General features: G+C 38.2%; 1 protein-coding gene across 5 annotated transcripts in view; it reads left to right on the forward strand.

The window, feature by feature from the left end:
• Positions 1-24,168, forward strand: part of HDAC9 (histone deacetylase 9) — a 599,202-nt gene that overhangs the window by 439,723 nt on the left and 135,311 nt on the right. For all 5 annotated transcript variants that reach the window (XM_040260622.1, XM_040260619.1, XM_040260620.1 and 2 more), the window contains one exon: positions 22,705-22,823. In XM_040260622.1, coding sequence (XP_040116556.1) covers positions 22,705-22,823 — 119 coding nt within the window. The remainder of the gene's footprint in view (positions 1-22,704; positions 22,824-24,168) is intronic.

A 24,168-nucleotide genomic window follows, 5' to 3' on the forward strand; every position in this document is an offset into this window, starting at 1 on the left:
ACTCTGGTCCTGCTTGTCCTCTGCAGGTGCTGTCCCTAGTTCGCCGCACCCACTGTGTTTAGAAATGGTGGCTGTGCTGAACTTGAGCACGCCTTTTCAGCTGCCTGTGGTTTCACTGCTTCTTAATATGTTAAATTTAATTAGGCTGTGGTTGCTAGCCCCTTGCTTTTTTGCTTGCCATTCTGTGGGTTAATGTTTCCCTTGTATAGGTCAGAAGGCATGGGGGGAGGGCGACAATGGGGGGTTGTGGATCCTTAGCCAAATCCAGGTCAAGCTGTCTAACCAAACGGTAGCAGATTCTACTACTGGCTCTGTTTCCGAGCCTCTGTCATACCAAGAGACCTTTGCAGTAATGGAAATATTTCTTCTTTTCACTCTGTCTTCCCTGACTTCATGCAGAGAAACATGAGGGGCAAAATAATTGTAAGCATCACAGCTTTTCACTCTAATGACCTTGACTCTGCACTGGGATAAATGTCTAATTACGAGAATCCAACACAGACCACATTAGCAAGGCTGATGTTTGCTTTGCACACAGACCAACATCTGTTGTATCTTTGGAGTGGGGCTATTGGTTAGGGTAGCTGAATCCTGCTGTTCTCTTGAAATGCACATTTTAAACAGAAGGTGCTCTTGTAACATTTTGATCTTGAGAGATATTGCATCATTGGTTCAGGCTAAATTAGACTTGCAGCCCTCAAGAAACTGTGTTAAGAAACTGGTTAGATTTTGAATTGAACCCATAAACAGACCCTAAAAATCAGAGTGTTTTTTGCTGTTTTGGACATTACGATGAGCAGTTCAGAGTTGAAGACAGGGCAGTCTCCTCGCCACTCATGGCCACTACATGGAAACAGCCTCCAGAGGGTGTCAATATAATTGATTTTAGGAACTATGTAGGTACAACCTCTATTTTTTTTTTTTCTCCTGAACTTTGAGCGGGTAAAAACAAGCTTTCTCCAAAGTATTAGTTTAGTGTCTTCCCTTAATTTCAGTTTGTTAATTTGTAAAATAAATGGTAGCAAACAAAAAATTTCATGTGCCTTTTCCTTTGGAAGTACAGCAGTGATTTAATCAATTGTTTCCCATTAACATTTTAATGTGAACAGTGTAATCAAGTGTAATATCAATTTGGGTTCAGACTATTTCTGTTTGGGAACCATTTGCTAGTTGGCCATGGTATTGTAGAACATCTTACCTGCTTACCTAGATTGTTGAGCTCCTGAGCCCAGGAACCAGACTATTTAGTATCAAACCTCAGCTCCTTTAAGGAACTGCCTGTCCAACCCTAGGCTAGTTAGTTAAGCCATCTGTGCCTCAATTTTTCACATCTGCAAAATAAAAGAATTAATAGAAATACCTTCCAAATTCCATATGAAATAGCTGAATCTGAGTGAAGCATTCATAAATAGGACCTGACACACAAACTAAGTGCCATTTGCTATTCTTATTACTATTTTGAAATAGACTTCCTAAAGTGGGAAGGCCACTCTAATTACAATAAATACCTATAGAAGAATTTAGATTGATTTTCAGCTGTTATACCACTTCTCATTTTTAACAGTAAATATCAACATACGATTGAGTGACTGAACTGAACTGAACTGATCAACATACATTTAAGGATCTAGTCAACTAAGTGCTTTGCATCTTAAAAGTATATGAGAAGTGTGGTTTATTTTTATCAGGGCACTAGCAAAATACAGATTTTGTGCTCTTTACCTGCCTTTTAATTTGTTTTGTCTTTGGAAACGATTCTAAAGAGCTTTTTTTTCCTTCAAGAAATTATATGCTAACTGACTAAGGGCTTGATCTCCAACAAGGTTAATGGAAATCACCACAAATAAAGTTTTAAAGCTGTATCTGGATCTTATACTATGCAATACAGTATATTCTAAGAATTATACATCACATTAGGGCGTCACTTCTCAGTCACATAAAGTGTAAATCTTCCTGGAAATTAGGTGAAAAATACACTGAGAGAGTCAAAAGGCTCAGAAAAGACTGCTTGAAAGGAACTATAACCAGAGATTTCTCCAGGACATCTTCTCTCTGCTCCATCATACCTTACAGTGGGCTTCTCGGGCTTTAGAAGCCGTGAAGATGCAGATGGAGACATATTAAATACATAATATACATGCATCGTTGGCTCTGAATAGGCTATAAATGCATGTTGTTGTGGAATTGTTTTAGGCCAAAGTCTGTAATGAAAATAGCTCCCTATGTCTAGTTATTCAGATATTATCATCATTCATTCAAATTGCTTCCTTTCAGTATGAAAACTGTTCTTTAGGATAGCACCTGTTTATCAAGTCCAAAGTACCAGTGACTTTTTAAGCTTATTATCATCTTTCTCAAGCTCATAGTAACTTGGTATCCTTCTTGAAATATGTATCCCTCCTGCTTCTTATAACACTGGTCTCCTGGATCAATTCTTGTAATTTTAAAGGCTTATTCTCTTTTGGCTGTTCTGATCTGACTTCCTTCTTCTCCTCAAAAGGTAAAGTGCCCAATGTTTTGTTTCAAGTTCCCTGTATTTCTAGGATTTACCTAAATAATAGAAGGACGTATATTCATAATTTGGGTTGGTAACAGAAAATATGTTAGAAAAAAGTTGGAAAATGGAAATACCAAAGAATCATCACCCATAATCCTTTTCACAAAAGATAGTGTAATGATTTTAGAATGACTGTGACAATTAACAACGTAATATTTTTGAGTAAATATTAAATCTTAATTTAAATTATGTTCCTTTTGAGGAAGTTGAATTGAAATCCTTGTAAGATTTCTAGAATTTTGACTTTGATTCTGGTTGCAAATGCCCATTGGAGAAATTCTTTGTTTTCTGGAAGCCATCTTGGTAATGGTAATCTAATGTCTTAGCTAATTAAATGTAATAGTAGAAAAATACATGAAAGTGAAAAGCGTTAGTCAGTTGTGTCTGACTCTGCTACCCCATGAGCTGTGGCCCACCAGGCTCCTCTGTCCATGGAATTCTCCAGTCAAGGATACTGGAGTGGGTTGCCATTTCCTTCCCCAGAAGATCTTCCTGACCCAGGGATCAAACCTGGCTCTCCTGCATTGCAGGTGGATTCTTTACTATCTGAGCCACCTGTGATGCTCAGAAAGGAAAAAAAAGTAACATTTTACAGAAATGTATAGGGCTTTTAAAATAGCATTTTCTCTTATATAAATGTAACCATATATCACATTTAACCTCCCAGATTTTGGTAGGTAGTATTCTTTTCATCCTCAACTAATGAAAAAGAAAATAGAATAAAAAATCTCTGCTTATTAATAAATCTTATATAAAGTGATTTTAATTTTTAATTACTAATGATAGTGGCCAAGCTATTATACTGATTATAAAATTAATACTTGTTCATTATGGAAAACATGGAAAATATAGAAAAGTATAAAGAGTAAAATAGAAAATATTTCTTAGAATTCCAGTATATAGGTATAATCTAATAATTTTGCATATTTCATTATCTTTCACATGTATTTTGACTGTTGCATTTTAACATCAGCAATACCAGCATTTTCCTCATGTCATTCATTATTCTTAAAACACACTTAAACTCAAATTATGAATATAAACCCTTCTATTATTTAAGTCAAATAACAACAAAATTTCTAAGAGCTGCGTAATATTATTTAATCACTTCCCGAATGATGGACCTTTAGCAGATTCTCAGCATTTTAACTATAGGTCAGACTTAAATTTGTCCTCATTTAAATGTGATTTTTTCTTTAAAGAAAAGGTTGTAGAAGCTAAACTATCAGTTAGCAGATATGTTATTTTTTTAAAGTTTTTTTTAAACTGCCTAATTGATTTCTAAAAAGGGCGTTAAACATTTATAACCCTACCAGTAACATATGTGAGTCCCAATTTCAATTCACCTTTACGGATATAAAATATTAATGTTTTAAAAAATTAGGATAAGCAGGAAATGGCATATTTTTGTTAATTTACATTTCTCTGATTACTAATAAGGTAGATTTTTACAAAAATATTTAATGGCTATTCATATTGATTTCTTACATGTCAATTCTGAATAGTAATTTTAAAGATCTGTTTGAGTATTTATGAATATTTAGTTGGATACATAAATTATTATAAATGGTTACTTTTAATTTTTCAAATGAGAACAATGTTGTTTATTTTATATTTCATCTTAACTATTTCTTTACTTTGGGGGTTATTCTACACTTTTGTCTAATTAGATATGGATCAAATTAGAGCTCCTAGATCTTGAACTGGTCTCCTAATAGAGGAGATAATGACTTGCACTTCAGAGCTGCATTTGGTGCCCAAGTTCTTCCTTCCTTCTCAGCCTCTTTCTGGCTATGCCTCAGGGAAGTGAATTACTAAATGAGCTTGCCTTTTGTCTTGTTCATCTCATATTGTTACGCAATTAAAAGAAAAAATCTTGATGCTGCTGCTTCCCTCAGAAAGGCCACATCAAAAGATAGACTTCACCAAAAATAATACACACTTTTTCCGAAGACACAAACAGTTCCTTGAAAAGGATGTCATGCTGTAATTTGTTTTGTGAATTCTATAAACCACTGAACATTAACTTAAAGTTTGACCTTTCTTTTTCCTTCTTTTTATGCCTACAGAGCTCTATCTTCTCTTCTTTGAGAAGAAATATAAAGGCTAAAATTCTCTTTAAAGTGTTTGTGTGTGTGTGTGTGTGTGTGTGTGTGTATTCTCAATTGGATTTTATTAGAATAGTGAATTCAATTTCTAGCCAGGGTGCTTTGACTTTATGCAATAATATTTTATGGAATGCAATCACTTGTGCAAAGACCAAAGAGAGGTCCATTTAAACTTTACAGAAAGAATATTCTGTGCTCATAGCATGATGGGAAACGCAATATGTATACTAAGCTCCTCATTGCACCCCACTGAAAGCAGAGAAATCCCTATGACTGATTTGATGGTAGTAAAATCTCTTTAGGGATTTTTTTTTGGATAAAGAAAGTAATAACAAGAAATGGGCACATAATTAAGTTTCCAAAGTGCATGTGTCACAGCCATGTCATGGTCCCTCTGGAGGGGAAATTTACTATTGACTTAGGTAGACGTTTTTCCTGCTATGAGCCCATTTTTTAAAAATCAGCATTTCTGAATTCTCTAAACAATTCTCTGCTGTTTGAATATAAGAACTTTTTACTATCATTTGTGTTCTATTTTCCACTTATTATGACCATATTTTACAACCACTAGGTTGCCATGGAGATGAAAATAAACAAAGGTTTGGAAAGATGCATGTTGCAGAGGCTTGTTCTGCCTCGCTGTCTTGCCTGTGTATGTGGACTGTATTATCTCTCAATGGACTTTCTTCTTCAGTTATCTAATTGATCTTCACCTAAGGCACACAGGTGAAAAAACTGTGTTCCAGTTTGTATCCGATTTTCTCTAGATTCTTCTTAAATTATTATCATGACTTTTAAGAATAAATTGGTCTTTAGAAAAAAAGAAAATTTTGAAAAAATAAAGGAGAGAAAAGGAAGAGAAGAAAGAAAGGAGGAGTGAGAAAGAAAGGAAGAAAGAGAGGAAGGAGTAATAAGGTAGACAGGTGTGAGAGTCAGAGTGGAAGACCTGCTACGGAGCTAGTATCTTGGTAGGTGTCCACCTACCAAAGAGAAGTAACCACCTGCTTGCATAGACACAGGCAGTTTTGAAAAGATTCCTGGAAGGAATCGGTGGTTCTAGTGCATTATCTGGTGAAGATCCTAGTCCTTTGGATACCCGCAACTGGGTACTTTGTTAACTGGATAGTAGCAGAGCAACTGTTCCTTTCCAGCCATAGCTTTTAGGAAGAACTGATTTAGCAACACTTAAGAAACTAATGGGGCTTCCCAGGTTGTGCTAGTGGTAAAGAACCCATCTGCCAATGCAGGAGGCATAAGGGACTCAGGTTCAATCCCTGGGTGGGGATTGTGCTTGGAGGAGGGAATGACAACCCACTCCAGTATTCTTACCTGGAGAATCCCATGGACAGAGAAGCCTGGCAGGCTATAGTTCATGGGGTCACAAAGAGTCATACATGACTGAAGTGACTTAGCATGCACACACACATTAAACTAAAGACATAAGATCATCTGCAAGTTACTGGACCCACATTTGGAATCATAATAAAATATTTCTTGAAGACCGCTGTTGCAAAATTATAGCCACATTTTGACATATTAAAATGCATGGTATTGATATCCTTTCATAAAATAATGATTGGAAAGGGACATATATAAACATATATACATTTCTTTCTGTATTTCAAAGCAAAAGGTTCATTTTAATAAAATTTAAATATTAATTCTTAAATTACTTCTAATAACACCAAAATTATAGAATATATAATTATTCTAATTCTGATTTGTTAATTTTTCTAAACCAAATTTAAATATAGAGTTCAACAAAAGCAAATATCTTGATTCAATTATCACTGTAGTTTTATATGGTAATTAATGAGTCACTTTATCCATTTTGAGACTAGCAATCTTACAATTTTTCTCAGCTTGCTATACTTGAGTTTAGGATTTTGCCTAGGAAGCTAGCATTGCTCTATGTTCAGAAAAACACCAAATATAATCATATAATATGACAGTCAGTGACAATGTCCCAAACCAGGAAGAGCCACTGTTGAGGATTTTTCTCTCAACTCTCAGCTCAGAGAAAGATTGAGTAATATCTCTGAATTAGTCAGAACTATTACTGGTTATATGACACATCTTAAGCAAGGAAAGTCCCTTAGTCGCTTAAAATATTCTTTTTTTAAAACAGAATTCTAAAATTAGCATTGACATTTTAATGTACTAAAGTGATATAAACTTACTAAATGTCACATTTAAAACTGTAATTAAAAGAATTAACTGTATGGGCTAGGAACATATAAATATATATATATGAAATTAGATATTTAAGCCCCATATATATACACACTCATATATTTAGTAAGATTATATATACATGTATTTTCCTAGTTAGAATACATTGTGTGGTATTATGATACACATTTAAATGAAACAATGTAACAAGATTTAGAGCTATTATTATGCAAACTTTAAAAATGTACTATTTGTGCATAGTTTCTTTATTCTCATCAAGGATTTAGTCTTTTAAAAACAGTATACTGTGCTTAACATCTTAATGTAGCAAAATAATATAAACGCATTAGATGTCATATTTAGACCTCTAATTTTCTTAGAAGTACTACTTTTAAAAAATCTAAAGAATTCAATTTAAGAATTTAGTGGAAATACTTTATACTTGCTGTGAATTAGTTTTCTCTCGACTACAGTGTCCAAAGTCATCAAAGGAAAAACACACTTCAGAACTGACCTGAAAATAAAAGGGCAAATCAGTTCATACTTTACAAAGATGTTGATCAAAAAGGATGTTGAGTTCAGAAAATCGTTTTTCTTTTCTCTCTTTTTTTTTTTCCCCGGTTTTATTGGTATAACTGCCATGCAGCATTGTATGTTTAAGGTGTATAACATAACATTTTGGTACATACATATATGTTGAAAAATGATAACCACAATAAGATTAATTCACATCCATCATCTCATATAGTTACAATTTTTTCCTCTTCTAATGAGAATCTTTGGGATCTACTCTTGAAAGTGTTAGTCACTTCAGTCATGTCAGACTCTTTGCAACCTCATAGGCTGAAGCTCGCCAGACTCCTCTTTCCATGAAATTCTCCAGGCAAGAACACTGGAGTGGGTTGCCATTCCCTTCTCCAGGGGATCTTCCCTACCCAGGGATTGAACCTGGGTCTCCCACAGGCACATTCTTTACCATCTGAGCCACCAGGGAAGCCAGAGATGTACTCTTACCAACTTTCAAATATTCAGGACAAGAACCATCACCACACTATACATAATCACCTCAGAACTTAGTCATTTTATAACTGGAACTTTATACCTTTGGGCCACCTTCAAGCAAATACATCACTCCTTCTCTCCCAATCCGGGCAGTGGTTTTTCTTATCAAAAAAAATTGCGAGAGAACAAGAATAAGGTGGAGGGGAAAGTATCCCTTTGATGTATTAGGTCTGAGACATAACAAGTGTGAGAACTGCATATGACTTTAGGGACCATTTAAGTGAATCTCCTCTCTCTGCCCAACCTTCCCCCTACCACGGCCAGTTTATAGTTGAGGAAAGATAATTTACTGAGGTCACACAATTAAGAACAGTGCCAAGAACAGCAACTGGATGTCTTGAGTTGGAATCTTTCTACTCCTCTACAATTGTAATTGAAGCCAAATAATTCAATTAGATGGCAGGCAGTGGAAAACATTGCAGAATCTGGTGCCCTTTGAAGGAGAGGCATCATTTATTTCATTTCAGTATTGATTTGTGAAATGTAGAGAAGCTTGAGAAAGAATGAAAGACCAAGAAAACATGAGCTGAAAGCATGAAAAATTGTAGGAACTATTATTCGACATTCCATTCAACACCTATTTATTGAGTGTCTACCAAGTGTGAGTCTGCCTACAATGCAGGAGACCCTGGTTCTATTCCTGGCTAGGGACAATCCCTTGGAAAAGGGATAGGCTACCCACGCCAGTATTCCTGGGCTTCCCTGGTGGCTCAGCTGATAAAAGAATCCACCTGCAATGTGGGAGACCTGGGTTTGCTCTCTGGGTTGGGAAGATCCCCTGGATAGGAGAACAGCTACCCACTCCAGTATTCTGGCCTGGAGAATTCCATGGACTGCATAGTCCCTGGGGTAGCAAAGAGTCAGACATGACTGAGTGACTTTCACTTTCACTTTTTGGGCTTCCCTGGTGGCTCAGCTGGGAAAGAATCCTCCTGTAATGAGAGACCTGTGTTTGATCACTGGATTGGGACGGTCCCCTGGAGAAGGGAATGGCTACCCACTCCAGTATTCTGGCCTGGAGAATTCCATGGACTGTATAGTCCACGGGGTCACAAAGAGTTGGACATGACTGAGTGACTTTCACTTTCACTTGGAAGATAAGTGATTTGGGGGGAAAAAAAGCAGAATAAAAGAGTTATGGGTGAGAGAGTTGGGGAGTAGATGTGAGAACAGGTGTTAGGGAAATGTCTTTATGAGAAAATAATATTTGAGCAACTATTGGAGTGAGGGTGGGGAGTTAGTCATCTCAGGAAGGAGCACTCCAGGCAGCGGGAAGAGCTGTAGTCAAACCCCGATGGCCGGAGTGTGTCTGGCGTGTTTGTGAGGAGAGTTCTGGCAGAGAGTGGTAAGAGATGGGCTCAGAGATGCTGGACAGCCTCACTGTGTGGAGACATGGGTCATAAAAGCCCTTTATTTTTACCCTGAGAAATATGATGCAGACTTCATTAAGTATATCAACCTGGCTGCTGTTTTGAGAGAATGTGTTCCAGAGGGTAGTAAAGAGAGATAATAGGGGTACTTCTCCGGAGGCTACAGGTGTAATCCAGGGTAAGAATGTACACACAGGCCAGGGCAGTGACAATGGAGGTGTTTAGATGTGGTAAATTTCTGAATAGTTTGAAAGTCTAGACAACAGGGTGCCCTGATGGACTGGACATGGGTCTGAGAGAGAGAGAAAGGGGGATGCCAGAGGTGGAAAATCACATCAGTGAAGAAAAAGGAGGATGATGAAAAGGAGAAAGGACCAGTGTGTGTGTGTGTGTGTGTGTGTGTGTGTGTGTGCATGCGTGCGTCTGTGCGTGTGTGTTGCTTTGTGGCTTTGTGAAGAAATGGAGGGTAAAGGTTCAGGAAGAAGAGCAGCCTTGCTCTGGTCGGTGTTGGTGGAGAACACCAGTTATACTTGGTGTGTTTGGAGCTCCCAGCACTGACCCTCTTCGCAAATACCCATGGTAATCCCTTCCTTTGGTACTCTCCCAGAAGGGCACTGGTCCAGTGGTGAGCGAGGTGCTGGGGGCCATCCTGAAGCCCAGCCACCACAACCGCTGCCCGGAGTCTGGTTAGCAGCTGTTCTTTGATGTGCTGCCTTGACCGCGTCACCAAGCATGAACTCTTCATGAGGCGTTTTGTTGGGAGCATTCTCCTCCTGAACTGTGTGCACAAACATGTACAGATGGATGAAAAAGCGTGCATGCTCTAATGTGCATTTTAATTTTGTAAGAAAAACCTAAAAATAAGTCCCTATACCATTTGAAAATGTTTAATTTTATAATCTGATGCTTTTAAGCAGTGACTTACAATTAAACTAGAAAGAAAAATGTAGGCTTAGATTTTCACCTATAACTCACATTTACATTGTTTAAATAAAGTAATTTATGTAATGTGCATTGAATAATGAAATTTATAATGTCATTATAAATTATACAGGGAATCAGAATCTGCTGCCTCAAGTGTCAAAAGGACCTCATCATTTTCAAGCACATTTTTAAGTACTTTGCTTCATTGACGAGGTCAGAAATTATATAAATCACATCATACCGCTGCCCTGCTCAAAACTTCTCAGTTTCCCTTGTTCAAAATGAAATCCAAAGTCATGATATCCTAGAAGGCCCCACACTGACTTCATGCCACCTTTCTAGCCCCACTTCCAACCATCTTTCCTTGCAGTATGCCCTTTGCACTAGCCGCAGTGACCTCGTGGGCTGACATGAAGACACTAGAGATGCTCCCACTCCGGGTCCCGTGCACTCACTGTTCCCTCAGGCTGCACTTCCTCCTCACTCCTCACGGTGCAGCTCTCTGTTCGGTGTCACCACTGCCAAGCAGCCTTCTCTGAACACCCATGTCTAAATGTGCACCACCTCCTGTGACTTTGTCTATGTTATTTCTCACCTTAGTCCTTACTATACACTTGCTTATTTGTGACACACTCTCTTTCTCCTCCATTGGCGTGCAAACTCCATGAAGGCAAGAGAGCAGAGATTCTGTCTACTCTTAACCCTGGCCTTCCAGCGGTGCATGGCACGTTGCAGGTGGTTGGGTCAGATGTGCTGAGTCAGGAAAGTGACTGGGGTGAGCTTTGTGATGCTTTTATACTGTGGTCTACTCCAGTTCTTGAAACACTTGACACCCTCAGCCCCTGGTTTCCTCAGCATCAGGCTCTCCTGTTTCAGATGGGTAGGGCCTGGGATCTGCTGGCCTTCACAGACCCCCTCTGCTATGTACATCATATGCTCCAGTCATTCTGGACGGTTTTCACAAGGCTCCATGTCCTTTCAGATGTCCATGCCTTTGTACTTGCTAATCCATCTGCCTAAACTGACCTCCCTAATTTTACTTCCTAGCAATCTCTTACACTGATGTCTGAATTCCCTTTTTGTGTCCATTCTTCAGGTGAACTTCCTTCATACCACCTTCCTCCCTGTTGTCTACCCATACACTTCTGTCTCTTGGTACATTATTTGTGCCTGAATTCCTACCATACTATACTACAAAGACACATTTCCTAGCTACTTCAGCTTATTCATATCTTTGAATCTGGGGACAATCCTAGTGCCTCTCATGTAATAAGGGCTCAATAAATGACTGCTAAATGAATATAAAAATACTGAGTAACTGTATTTTTGAAATATTGATTCGGCTGGACTGGGTCTTCATTGCTGCATGCAGGATCATTGATCTTTGTGGTGGTGTGTGGAATTTTTAGTTGCAGCATGTGGGATCTAGTTTCTTGACCAGGGATTGAACCTGGCCCCCTGAATTGGCAGCATGGAATCTTTGCCACTGGACCACCAGGGAAATACCTCTAGAATTTAAAATGCTCTGAAATGCTTTAAATTTTGAGTTGAAGGCCGAGGAAGCAAGCTTTTCTTTTCCATAAAGCCAGAGCAGAGCATGCTCCCTTGCACAGGGCTTGCCGAAGGAGTGACTAGCATAGCATGCTGTTGACTTGACAGAGGCTGAAGTGAATCATGGGAAATCACTAGCGGTGTTCAATTAGGCCCAGGACATGACTCAACATCAGTGCAGGCAGTTCTTTGGCCATTGACGAGAGTTGAAATAAAACCAGAAATCTGATTCTAGCTACGGAGGTTTCACATTAGAATCACATTTTTATAGAAAGGGACTTCCCTGGTAACTCAGTGGGTAAAGAATCTGCCTGCAGTGCAGGAGACCCAGGTTTGATCCCTGGATCAGGAAGATCCCCTGGAGAAGGAAATGGCAAACCACTCCAGTATCCTTGCCTAGAAAATCCCATGGACAGAGGAGCCTGGTGGGCTGCAGTCCATGGGGTCACAAAGAGTTGGGCACGACTGAGCAACTAAGAGTATCAGTATTTCATAGAAAGAAATCCAGAATGGGATTCTTTTCTCCTTACTGTGTTTAGTGTCTAATCACCTGATCTATGTCTCCTTTTAGTATTAGTAGTAGAAGTGGTAGTAATACTAATAGTATTATTTATTTAATTTTTAATCGGGAGATGATTGCTTTACAACATTGTGTTGGTCTCTGCCTTACATCAACATGAATCAGAAATGGGTATACATATGTCTCTTCCCTCTTGAATCTCTCTCCAACCTCCCACCCCACCCCATCCCTCTCAGTTTAGTTCAGTCGCTCAGTCGTGTCCGACTCTTCGCGACCCCATGAATCGCAGCACGCCAGGCCTCCCTGTCCATCACCAACTCCTGGAGTTCACTCAGACTCACGTCCATTGAGTCTGTGACACCATCCAGCCATCTCATCTCTGTTGTCCCCTTCTCCTCCTGCCCCCAATCCCTCCAAGCATCAGGGTCTTTTCCAATGACCCAACTCTTCCCATGAGGTGGCCAAAGTACTGGAGCTTCAGCTTCAACATTATTCTCTCCAAAGAAATCCCAGGGCTGATCTCCTTCAGAATGGACTGGTTGGATCTCCTTGCAGTCCAAGGGACTCTCAAGAGTCTTCTCCAACACCACTCTTCAAAAGCATCAATTCTTCGGCGCTCAGCCTTCGTCACAGTCCAACTCTCACATCCATATATAACCACAGGAAAAACCATAGCCTTGACTAGATGGACCTTTGTTGGCAAAGTAATGTCTCTGCTTTTGAATATACTATCTAGGTTGGTCATAACTTTTCTTCCAAGGAGTAAGCGTCTTTTAATTTCACGGCTGCAGTCACCATCTGCAGTGATTATAGAGCCCCCCAAAATAAAGTCTGACACTGTTTCCACTATTTCCCCATCTATTTCCCTCTAGGTTTTTACCCCATCCCTCTAGGTTGCCCCAAAGCACCAGGTTTGAGCTCACTCCCTGCATCATCACGGCAAATTCCCACTGGCTATCTATTGTATGTACGGTAATATATGTGTTTCCAAGCTGCTCTCTCAGTTTGTCCCCCATCCCTCCCCTCATTGTGTCCACAAGTCTGTTCCCTGTTTATAAGCTTGATATACTCTCTCTAGCATGAGCCTTGCTTGGGAAGCAGACATACAGGAATGGAGGAGGAGGACTGCTTCTTAAGGAGAGCACGACAGAGTCTCCAGTGGTCAGGAGATGGAAAAGCATAGATACCATTATTATTGCTTCAGTCATTTGTTATCCAGCAAAGAAATTTGTGTACAAATCATCAGCGGGCCCTCTTCATCATTCTCTTGTGTTACACACACTATTACTTTGGTCCTATGCCTGTGTTTCTTTGATTACTTCCTTCCTTTGTAGAACTACGTTCTCAAGTGTGTTATTTAGAAAGTGGCTTTGGAATTATGCTTTTGAGACCTTACATGTCTTAAAGTATTTTTAAGTATTAATAACATACTTGAGGGCTTCCTTGGTGGCTCAGCGGTGAAGAAGTTACCCACCAAGGCGGGAGACACGAGTTTGATCCCTGGTCCAGGAAGACCCCACATACCATGGAGCAACTAAGGCCCCGTGCACCACAACTACTGAGCCCGTGCTCTTGAGCCCAGGAGCTGGGAGCTGCAAGTACTGGGCATACGTGCCAGAATTACTGAAGCCTGCTCATTCTAGAACCCATGCTCTGCAACAGGAAAAGCCACTGCAGTGAGAGGTCCACATACTGCTCCTAGAGAGTAGCCCCCACTTGCTGCAACTAGAGAGATGACCATGTAGCGTGAAGATCCAGCCTTGCCAAAAATATTTTTTTTTAAGTATCATACTTGAATCCCAGTGCATAATGGCTGGAAGTGAATTAAAGTTTAAAAATAATTTTCCCTCAGAATATTAGGACAGTCAGTGTTGCTGGTTAGAATTTTGATGTCACTCTCATCCTTCATCTCTTTTGAGGGTGACTTTTTTTTTTTTTTTTAAGGAACTCTAGGGATTTGAAATTTCCTGAGAATATGTATAAGTGTGTATTTGTTGTTATAGATAGAGCTTGGCACTGGTTGAACTTATCAAATCTGTAGACTTTAGTCATTTTTCAGCTCCTAAAATTATCTTCTAGTATTAGTTGAAAAATTCCTCCTCAGCATTCTCACGGATCCTGTTATTCAAATACAAGGCTTCTACATTGATCATTCATGTCTATTTTTGCACTTATTATTATATATTTTATCTATTTGCTTCCTCTTATAGGGGACTATTTCAATTTTACTTCTTCAGATTCCTTACTAATTTATACAACTGTAGTTTTTATCTTTAAGTTCTTTCCTTGTTCTTCAATTGTTCTTTTTCATAACAGCATATCTGTGTTTTAAAGATAAAATGCTTTCTTGAATCTCCTTGAGATTATTACTTCTGTTCCTGACCTATCTCTGTTTTGTCCAGGGCTGTTAATATTTACGTTTATTTTAAACTTTTTTTTTCTTCATTCTGCTGAGTCTCCTTATGTTGGGAAATTCCTACTTTGCCATTGACATTTATGAAAATAGTAACTGGTGTCAGTTTTTCCTGTGCTTGTGTAAATGGATCAGTCAGCTGTTCTGTGTCAGCCAGTATGGATTAGAGTGTATAGGTGGACAAATCGCACTTAGGGTTCACATTCTAGAAGATGGCTTGTGGTCTAAGTATCTTCCTTTGCTTGCTCAGTCAGCTGTGCCCGACACTTTGTGACCCCATGGACTGTAAGCCGCCAGGCTCCTCTGTCCATGGGCTTCTCCAGGCAAGAATACTGGGGTGGGTTGTTATTTCCTCTTCCAGGGGATCTTTCTGACCGAGGGATCAAATCTGTGTCTCCTGTACTGTACGTGGATTCTTTACCCACTGAGTCACCTGTATCTTCCTAAATGACTGCATTTGGGGGGACAGTATTCACATAAAAAGGCTTGGCTTTCTCTAGATATCCTTTTCTTAAGAAAGAATCATGTGAATGTTTTGCCTGGGGTTAAATACTGGTTGTTGGCATAGAGGAAAGGTAATTAAGGTGTTGAGCTTTAGTCCTGGTCCTCTTAACCAGCTAACATTTTAAAACTTTATTATTTTCAGACCTGCCTCTTTTTCTTTCACCATCCCTGTTTCTTCAGTGGGGTTCTATTGAGTGTATCTCACCTCTTCTATGGTAACCTTTTTTGTTTCATTCTTTTCATATGCACTTGGTCAGTTCCCCTTTTCTGGAGATTTATTTAAAATATCTATTTGTTGCCAACTCTCCTATCTTCAGTTTTTGTTACACATATATTATGTTTTTGGGGGGTGGGTGATTCTGATACTTGGCAGTATTTTATTTTAAAGTACTGCTGCACTTATGGAAAAGTTACAAGAATATCACAGAGCTCCTACATGCCCTACACCCAGCTTTCTATAATCTTAGAAACTTATAAAACCACAGTGCAGTTTTCAAAATTAAGAAATGAATATCTGGGTACTACTCTTAGCTAAGCTGCAATCTTTATATGGGACTGCACTTTCCCCTTTGCTATTCAGGGTCCAGTCCAAAGCCTCACGTTGCACTCGGCTGTCATGTCTCCTTGGTCTCCCCCGATCTGTAGCGAGCCCTTAGGCTTTCCTGACCACGACTTTTAAAGTGTACTGGTCATTGTATTTTGTCAAGGGTCTCTCAATTTGGGTTTGTCTGATATTTTCTAATGATTAGATTTGAGCTTGTATGTTTTTAGCAAGAATACTACAGAATTGATCCTCCTGTCTCAGAGACTAGTGATATTAATATGTCTTATCACAGGAGACTGGAGATACTAATCTTGATTACTTGATGGTAGTAATAGTTTATTCAAATAGTTATTTTCTATTTACCTCAATTCTTCTGTACTTATTAGTTGAAATTTTTCTGTAAGGCGGAGGTATTTTTTTTCTTTTCTGTGTTTCTTCTATTATTTTTTAATTTCTGTGAGAACTCTTGGACTTGATTCTATGGATTATAATCCAATAATGTCATTATTTGTTTTGTTCATCAGATTGTCTCACCTTTGGCCATTGGGAGCTCTGTTACCTTGGCTTTTATGCCCTGCTAACATGCCCATCTCTTTCTGAGCATTTTATTATTTTTTGTCACCTGATGTTCCAGAAAGATCTTGTATTTTCCCTGCTGTAGTCCTGGAATCAGCCAGTTCTCCAAGGATCCCTGAACCTTTTTTTTTTTTTTTTTGAAGACTGATGCTAACTGTACTCTTTGCCACTGCACTGTCATTGCTTTTAGGAAATACATAATAACCCATGTATACACACATATCTAAAGGTTTTTCTGTATCTACCTAGCTGGTTTATATTTAAAACTATGAGTTCATTTGTATATTTTTATAGTTTTCTTTCAGTGGGATATTGGGATAAGATGAGGGACTAACACATATGCATCGTTCCCTGTCTTTTACCAGAAAACCCAGTTATTCAGATAAAATTTTAAATGAATGCTTTTGAATATTTAAGATTTGCTTAAGAAAAATCTGTTTAAAAGAGATCTGTGGTGCCTTAGTTTCATCAGTTTAAAAGAGAACTGAACATGAAAGAGTTTAATACTAATAATAGAAAAATAAATAAGATTTAGTTCAAAATTTAGGACATCTTTAAGCCAAACAGTATTTACAACATAGTAGGCACTCAGTAAGCATGGTGTCATACAACTCTTATAATCATGCATCACTAACTTATTCAACAAACAACTACCACTCGAACGCAACTCTAAACATATATATTTTTAAATGGAAGGCATTTAAAGTGATGTTGTTGTTCAGTCTCTCGGTTGGGTCTGGCTCTTTGCAACCCCATGGACTGTAGCATGCCAGGCTTCCTTGTCCTTCACTGTGTTCCAGAGTTTGCACAAAGTCATGTCCATTAAGTTAGTGAGGCCATCCAGCCATCTCATCCTCTGTTGTTCCCTTCTCCTCCTACCTCAATCTTTCCCAGCATCAGGGACTTTTCTAATGAGTTGGCTCTTTGCATCAGATGGTCAAAAGTATTGAAAGTATTGAAACTTCAGCTTCAGCATCAGTCCTTCCAACAAATATTCAGGGTTGATTTCCTTTAAGATGGACTGGCTTAATCTCTTTGCTCTCCAAGGGACTTTAAGATGTCTTTAAGACTTCAAGAGTCTTCTCCAGCACCACAGTTTGAAGGCATCAGTTTTTCAGCACTCAGCCTTTTTTATTGTCCAGCTCTCACATCCATTCATGACTATTGGAAAAACCATAGCTTTGACTATATGAACCTTTTTAGGCAAAGTAATGTCTCTGCTTTTTAATATGCTGTCTAGGCTTGTCCTTGCTTCTCTTCCAAGGAGCAAGTGTCTTTTAATTTCATGGCTGCAGTTATAGTCTACAGTGATTTTAGAGCCCAAGAAAATAAAGTCTCTCACTGTTTCCATTGTTTCCCTGTCTATTTGCCATGAAGTGATGGGACTGGATGCCATGATCTTCATGTTTTGAATGTTGAGTTTTAAGCCAACTTTTTCACTCTCCTCTTTGACCTTTATCAAGAGACTCTTTAATTCCTCTTCACTTTCTGCCATAAGGGTGGTGTCATCTGCATATCTGAGTTTATTGATATTTTTCCCAGCAATCTTGTTTCCAGCTTGTGACTAATCCAGCCCAACATTTCGCATGATGTACTCTGCATGTAAGTTAAATAATCAGGTTAACAATATACAACCTTGATGTACTACTCCTTTCTCCATTTTGAACTTCTTTTTTCCAAATTTTCTTTTTTTTCATATTTTTGGAGTGAATTCAAATATACAGGATTAATCCTGTGAAATAAACATTTTAAAAGCCTGTGTGAATTTGCAGGCCAAATTTTTACTCTTTTCTTCTAAGGTTAGAATAATTTTTTTTTTGAGGCAAAATTGAACATTTATAAAAATGTTTTATTGGATGGAATGGTTTGTATCTCATTCTCTTTTTCAGTTTATACCTTCATTTTGATGGGGGCATTCACTACCTTCTTTTGTATTTGTGGGAGATATTTTCTTTTTGTTTTGATATTTTGAATGTCCGAAATTATGTGCTCTCAGTTTTGCATCTTGGATGTACACGAGATTATAAGTTTTTAAATTTTTTCTGTAGATTTTTCCTTCATATGTTGATTTCCTAAACGGGTCCTTCAAGTTTCTTGCCATTTTTTTCACATCTCTGTTTCATGCTATACTGTCTGAGAGAATTTATCAAATTTATCTTCTAAACAGTCTATTACACATTTTGTTTGCTATTTCTTTTTTTTAATAACACCTTCTTTTCATTATGTACCATCTTATGTCTTTGAGAGTAATCCAAATTTCTGTAATTATATTCTCTTCCCTGCATTCTCTCTCATTTGCTGAGTTCCCTTTCTTTTATTCATCTGTTGGCATGTTAGTTTTGTTGTCATTTATGCTAGAGACTTTCTTCACACAGTCCATCGTATCTGAGAAAGGGGCACCAAAAAGATAGTTGAGAACTCTGTGTTACTGAGAGGGGCTTTTGACTGGTGAGTCTACTGAGGGAAGATGGGGGGAAAAATCTGACTGTTGGTCTGAGTGACTCATAGATGTCAGGCTCTCTGGGTATTTTCTCTTTGGCCAGTTTATTTTGATAGTCATCTTGCTTTTTGTGGCTCCCTCTTTATAGATTTGCACTTAACTTCAAGTTTTCCCCTCCATAGATCAACTCTAAGTTTCCCATATTATGTTGGTAGCCCTTGTCTCCTATCCTATCTTTTTCTTTCAAAAATATGTATGTATATATTTTATATCCAGATATTGAGAGAAGCCTTTATGAAGAAGTAGTAAGTGAGCTGTGCCTTGAAGGATGTTTATCCTCCAGTCAATCTTACAAATATAAATTGATTGGGGAGAGAAAAGAGAAGTGGAAGTGAGAAGGAAAGGAGGTGGAAAAATCTAATGCATGGTTATTGTAATGCATATGGTTGAGTGGACATCATTGCTTAATCATCTACCTCCATATTTTCCTAAGAGTAGAATTTGTTAATTCTTCAAGAGATGGGAATACCAGACCACCTGACCTGCCTCTTGAGAAATCTGTATGCAGGTGAGGAAGCAACAGTTAAAGTTGGACCTGGAACAACAGACTGGTTTCAAATGGGAAAGGAGTGTATCGAGGCTGTATATTATTACCCTGCTTATTTAACTTATATGCAGAGTACATCATGAAAACGCTGTGCTGGAAGAGGCAAAAGCTGAAATCAGTATTGCCAGGAGAAATGTCAATAAATAACCTCAGATATGCAGATAACACCACCCTTATAGCAGAAAGTGAAGAAGAACTAAAAAGTCTCTTGATGAAAGTGAAAGAGCATGATTTGGGAGAATGGCATTGAAACATGTTTAATATCATATAAAAAACAGATCACCAGTCCAGGTTTGATGCAGGATACAGGATGCTTGGGGCCGGTGCACTGGGATGACCCAGAGGGATGGTACGGGGAGGGAGGTGGGAGGGGGGTTCAGGATGGGGAACACGTTTACACCTGTGGCGGATTCATGTTGATGTATGGCAAAACCAATACAATTTTGTAAAGTAGTTAGCTTCCAATTAAAATAAATAAATTTAAATTTAAAAAATAAAACAAAAAGAAAAGAAAGGAGAGAGCTACAGTTCTAAAAAACAGTAGCCCCCCACCAATAGTCACAGTATTCTATGTTTTCCTTGTTGAAATTTGGCTTTGGCAAAAGTACATAAAATAGAATTATAGTGAGAATATATGTAAGAGGCAGGGCTCACAGGAGTGGAAGTCTTCCTTTGACTGAGATGCAATCATGTAATAGATAAAGTTGTTCAGAGGCATTTCACGTGTATCTGAAATGTTGGATTCAGTTGAATGTTCAGCCAACTCTGAATGCATCTTTATTAAAATCTGCAATTCCTGGCTCACCAAAAAAAAAGGAAAAAAAAAAAGAATCCTTGCCAAACAGCAGCTTGGGCTTTTAAAACACAGTACAGATGAAATTGCTTGTCAGAAATTTTAGAAGGATACCAACAAACTAACCTTCCAGCATAGCCTAACTCTTCTTCTCTGGTTAAAGTATTTATCTCAAATTCTGGTCTCACAAATTGACTCTAGTTGTGAAATCATTACTGAGCATTCTGTGTACTTTAGTTGAAAGTATTTTCTGTTTTTTTTTTAGTTGAAATAAAACTGATATACAATTTTTTAAAAAAGTGACAGAGCAGAGTGAAAAAGTTGGCTTAATACTCAACATTCAGAAAACTAAGATCATGGCATCTGGTCCCATCACTTCATGGCAAATAAAGGGGGAAACAGTGGAAACAGTGAGAGACTTTATTTTAGGGGGCTCCAAAATCACTGCAAATGGTGACTGCAGCCATGAAATTGAAAGATGCTTGGTCCTTGGAAGAAAAGTTATGACCAACCTAGACAGCATATTAAAAAGCAGAGACATTACTTTGCCAACAAAGGTCCGTCTAGTCAAACTATGGTTTTCCCAGTAGTCGTGTATGGATGTGAGAGTTGGATGATAAAGAAAGCTGAGTGCTGAAGAATTGATGCTTTTGAACTGTGGTGTTGGAGAAGACTCTTGAGAGTCCCTTGGACTGCAAGGAGATTCAACCAGTCCACTCTAAAGGAGATCAGTCCTGGTTGTTCTTTGGAAGGAATGATGCTAAAGCTGAAACTCCAGTACTTTGGCCACCTCATGCGAAGAGTTGACTCATTGGAAAAGACCCTGATGCTGGGAAAGATTGAAGGTGGGAGGAAAAAGGGACAACAGAGGATGAGATGGTTGGATGGCATCACCAGTGCGATAGACATGAGTTATAGTAGGTTCCAAGAGTTGGTGATGGACAGAGAGGCCTGGTATGCTGCAGTCCATGAGTAGGTCACAGCTGAGCAACTGAACTGAACTGAGTGGTTGTTACCTAAGGTAGTACACTGGATTAACCAAACTAAATAGATGGAGTACCTTGAGAAAACACTCTTGATTCTTTGAGACAGTTTATTGCAACATCTAATATTCCAACATCGTATATCACATTGTTATTTCATGCATATGAAAAGTAGTTAATTCCTAACATGTGACACTTTTATGAAGATTATTGGTATTATTAGGAAGGAAAAGAACTGAATATCTCTCCTAATAATGTAGCTATATTAGAGATTCTTAATTTTATTGAAGAATAAAATAATAAACATATGCATGATAAACAAAGTTAGATATTCACTTAGTTACACTGATGGACAGTTCAGATATGAGGCTTTCCAAATGTCAGCAAGACTACTGTGGAAGTCACTTGTACATTTATGATATTGAAGACTTGAACTTTTATACTTTTATGACAATTGTAGAGTTATGAAAGACATTTAATTCCTTTTTATCTCTATGTAGGTATGTTTCAAATAAGTATTTTTTTTAAAATTTTATAACTTGAACAACTTCTTGTCTACATGAAAAAGATTTAAGTATAAAACTAATATGTAGTTATTATAAAAAGATCTGGAAATTTGCACATTTGAAAAAGATGAAAAGAACATAATTGTGTCACTATTCAAGGATAGCTATTTTAATATTTGGTTTAGTTATTTCTCCCAACATACAAAAGAGAACTTACTGCTTTTAATTCAGTGTAGGGTGAACTAGTCCCATTTCATTTCATTAAATAGTCTTTGAACGTTTGGATTTAAATGATGGCACACTCGTTGTGAAGCCTGCATTAAAGAACTATTGGGTTTTATAAAGCCCAGTAGCATCCACTAGTCACTGGCTCTCAAATCCAGCTCTGAGGAGGAAGGAGTGAGTGAAGCTGCGAAGGTAAGGAGGTGAGTGCTCAAGTGTCCAAGTGAGGCCAGCAGGGGTGGCAGTCAGGGATGAGGCAGCCGCATTCCTTGTGTCTCTGACCTTGGACTGGCTTAACATTATAATCTGGATCCTATTAAAGGAATTTTGTGTTTTTCCTTTGTGAGAGTCACCCCCTACCACGACAAATATTTAAAAATGTTTCTTAAAAAAAGTTGGAAAAGCAACTTTTTCCCCAAAGAAATTTATAGTTCAAATTTACACCAAGTTCTTACTAACTGGAGCAAGCCAGGTTTTCACTAAAGCTTTGCCTTTCCTCTGTAAAACATTAGTCACTCCCTTGGAAGAAGCAGTTTTTTATAGGCAGTGGGATAAAACAGCCACAGATGTTCATGTAATATGACGGGCTTTAGAATGTACCTGCAAGCATTTTTTTTTTTTTTTTTGGAGAAAAAGATGAAAGAAAAAAGACTGAATTGAGACACAAAAATAACAGTGATTGATTCAGTATTAAGGAAATGATAAGTTTTTGATCGACTCAAATAGTGTTTTCTTTTCCCCTTTTCTTTATTCTTGGGAAGTTCTTGAGATTGTGCCAAATTATTTTCACTGCACAGTTTTTGAAGGTATTTGCCATTCCCATGTGTAACTGGTTGCCTTTTTACTGTGCAGAACTGTAGTGAAGCCTGTGGCCACAGAGTTTGATCCAGACATGGTCCTGGTTTCTGCTGGATTTGATGCATTAGAAGGCCACGCCCCTCCTCTGGGGGGGTACAAAGTGACAGCAAAATGTAAGTAATATGCCGGATTTTAGGTGAGACATTCAAATGATTTTAAATGATGTTTACGGCTCTGTCAAATTCATCCCTCTGTAGAAACTGGCCTTTAAGAAAACAGTTAAATCATTCCCTTTGGTGGACTTAAAGGACATTTGAGAACCTTTAGTTTTTCAGGAATTGTGCTTTGCTATTTAAAGGCAGAAGTGATAGGGTTTCTGTTTAAAATATGTTAAATGACATGAGAGGTCTAGAAAAGATACAGGGCTTTTGCAAGTAGATTGGAAATCACTGTGTTTACTTAATTGCACTTTGGGTAGAAATAGCTATTTCCCAGGGTTTCCTCTTCTAGCTTTGAATACAAAAGTGAGGCTCTGTACTAGCCTATGGGTAGCACTCAGGGTCTCTACTGGTCTTCTCTTGTTGCAAAGATTAACTTTTTGGATGTATCCCCTAGCAACTAGACACCACATGAACAAATGAATTTTGTGTCATATTGCATTTGAATAACATGACCTAGTGGAATCTGGCTAGAAATTCCACTCTTTTAGAAGGATTTCTGTGCTCTCCAAGTATGAAAACAGGGCATATGGATAGTCCACACATGCAAATCTATGCTGGCACTATGTTTAAAAAAAAGATGAAGGAATCATGTAAAATAAGTACAATTACACCAAGAATAGTACCCACTATTGTATATTTTCGTGGGAGTTGAAAAGAAATCGAAAACAACCCAAGCAGTTTTAAGTGAGAGAGATGAGTTTGGAACAAATGCATTTTATTAATTTGAAAAGAACCAAAGAAGCAGTATTATGCCAGCCTTTGTTTTAAGTCGGCGTCTCATATGACGGAGTTTCTGCACTTTAATTCTTCCAGTAACATTGTTAGGTAGTAGCTATTTTTAACATCTGTTATTTACTCAGTGTTCTTGGTGCTTTGTTGTCTATTGAAAATATATTAGAAGAGGCAACTCTGCAAACACAAACGAAGCATAATTCATAATTGTGGTAACACTGAATAAGGGAGGTGTTTGTTCACATCAGATATCTTTATTATCCTTGTTCTTTGTGAAGTTCCACTCCCAGGGAGTTTAGTCTTTTCACTGCAGATAAACCTCATTTGGGTCAAGACTGGTGAATAGTTTAGTCTAAATAAAGGGGGGAAATGCTTGTACCCTAGACTAAGATAAACCCAAACAATAGAAAACACACGGAGCAAAGACAGAAATCTAGAAAAGGTATCCTTTGCTGTTAAATCCAAGAGTCTCCCTCAGAACGAGGAATGTCTGTTCTTGGGTCTTTCTCCTTGCCAACAGGGAAAGTTGTAACAAGCTCAAAGTAGCTGGAAGGAACTAATCTTT

The sequence above is a fragment of the Oryx dammah genome, unplaced genomic scaffold, assembly GCF_014754425.2.
Source record: "Oryx dammah isolate SB20612 unplaced genomic scaffold, SCBI_Odam_1.1 HiC_scaffold_18, whole genome shotgun sequence".
Taxonomy (NCBI): domain Eukaryota; kingdom Metazoa; phylum Chordata; class Mammalia; order Artiodactyla; family Bovidae; genus Oryx; species Oryx dammah.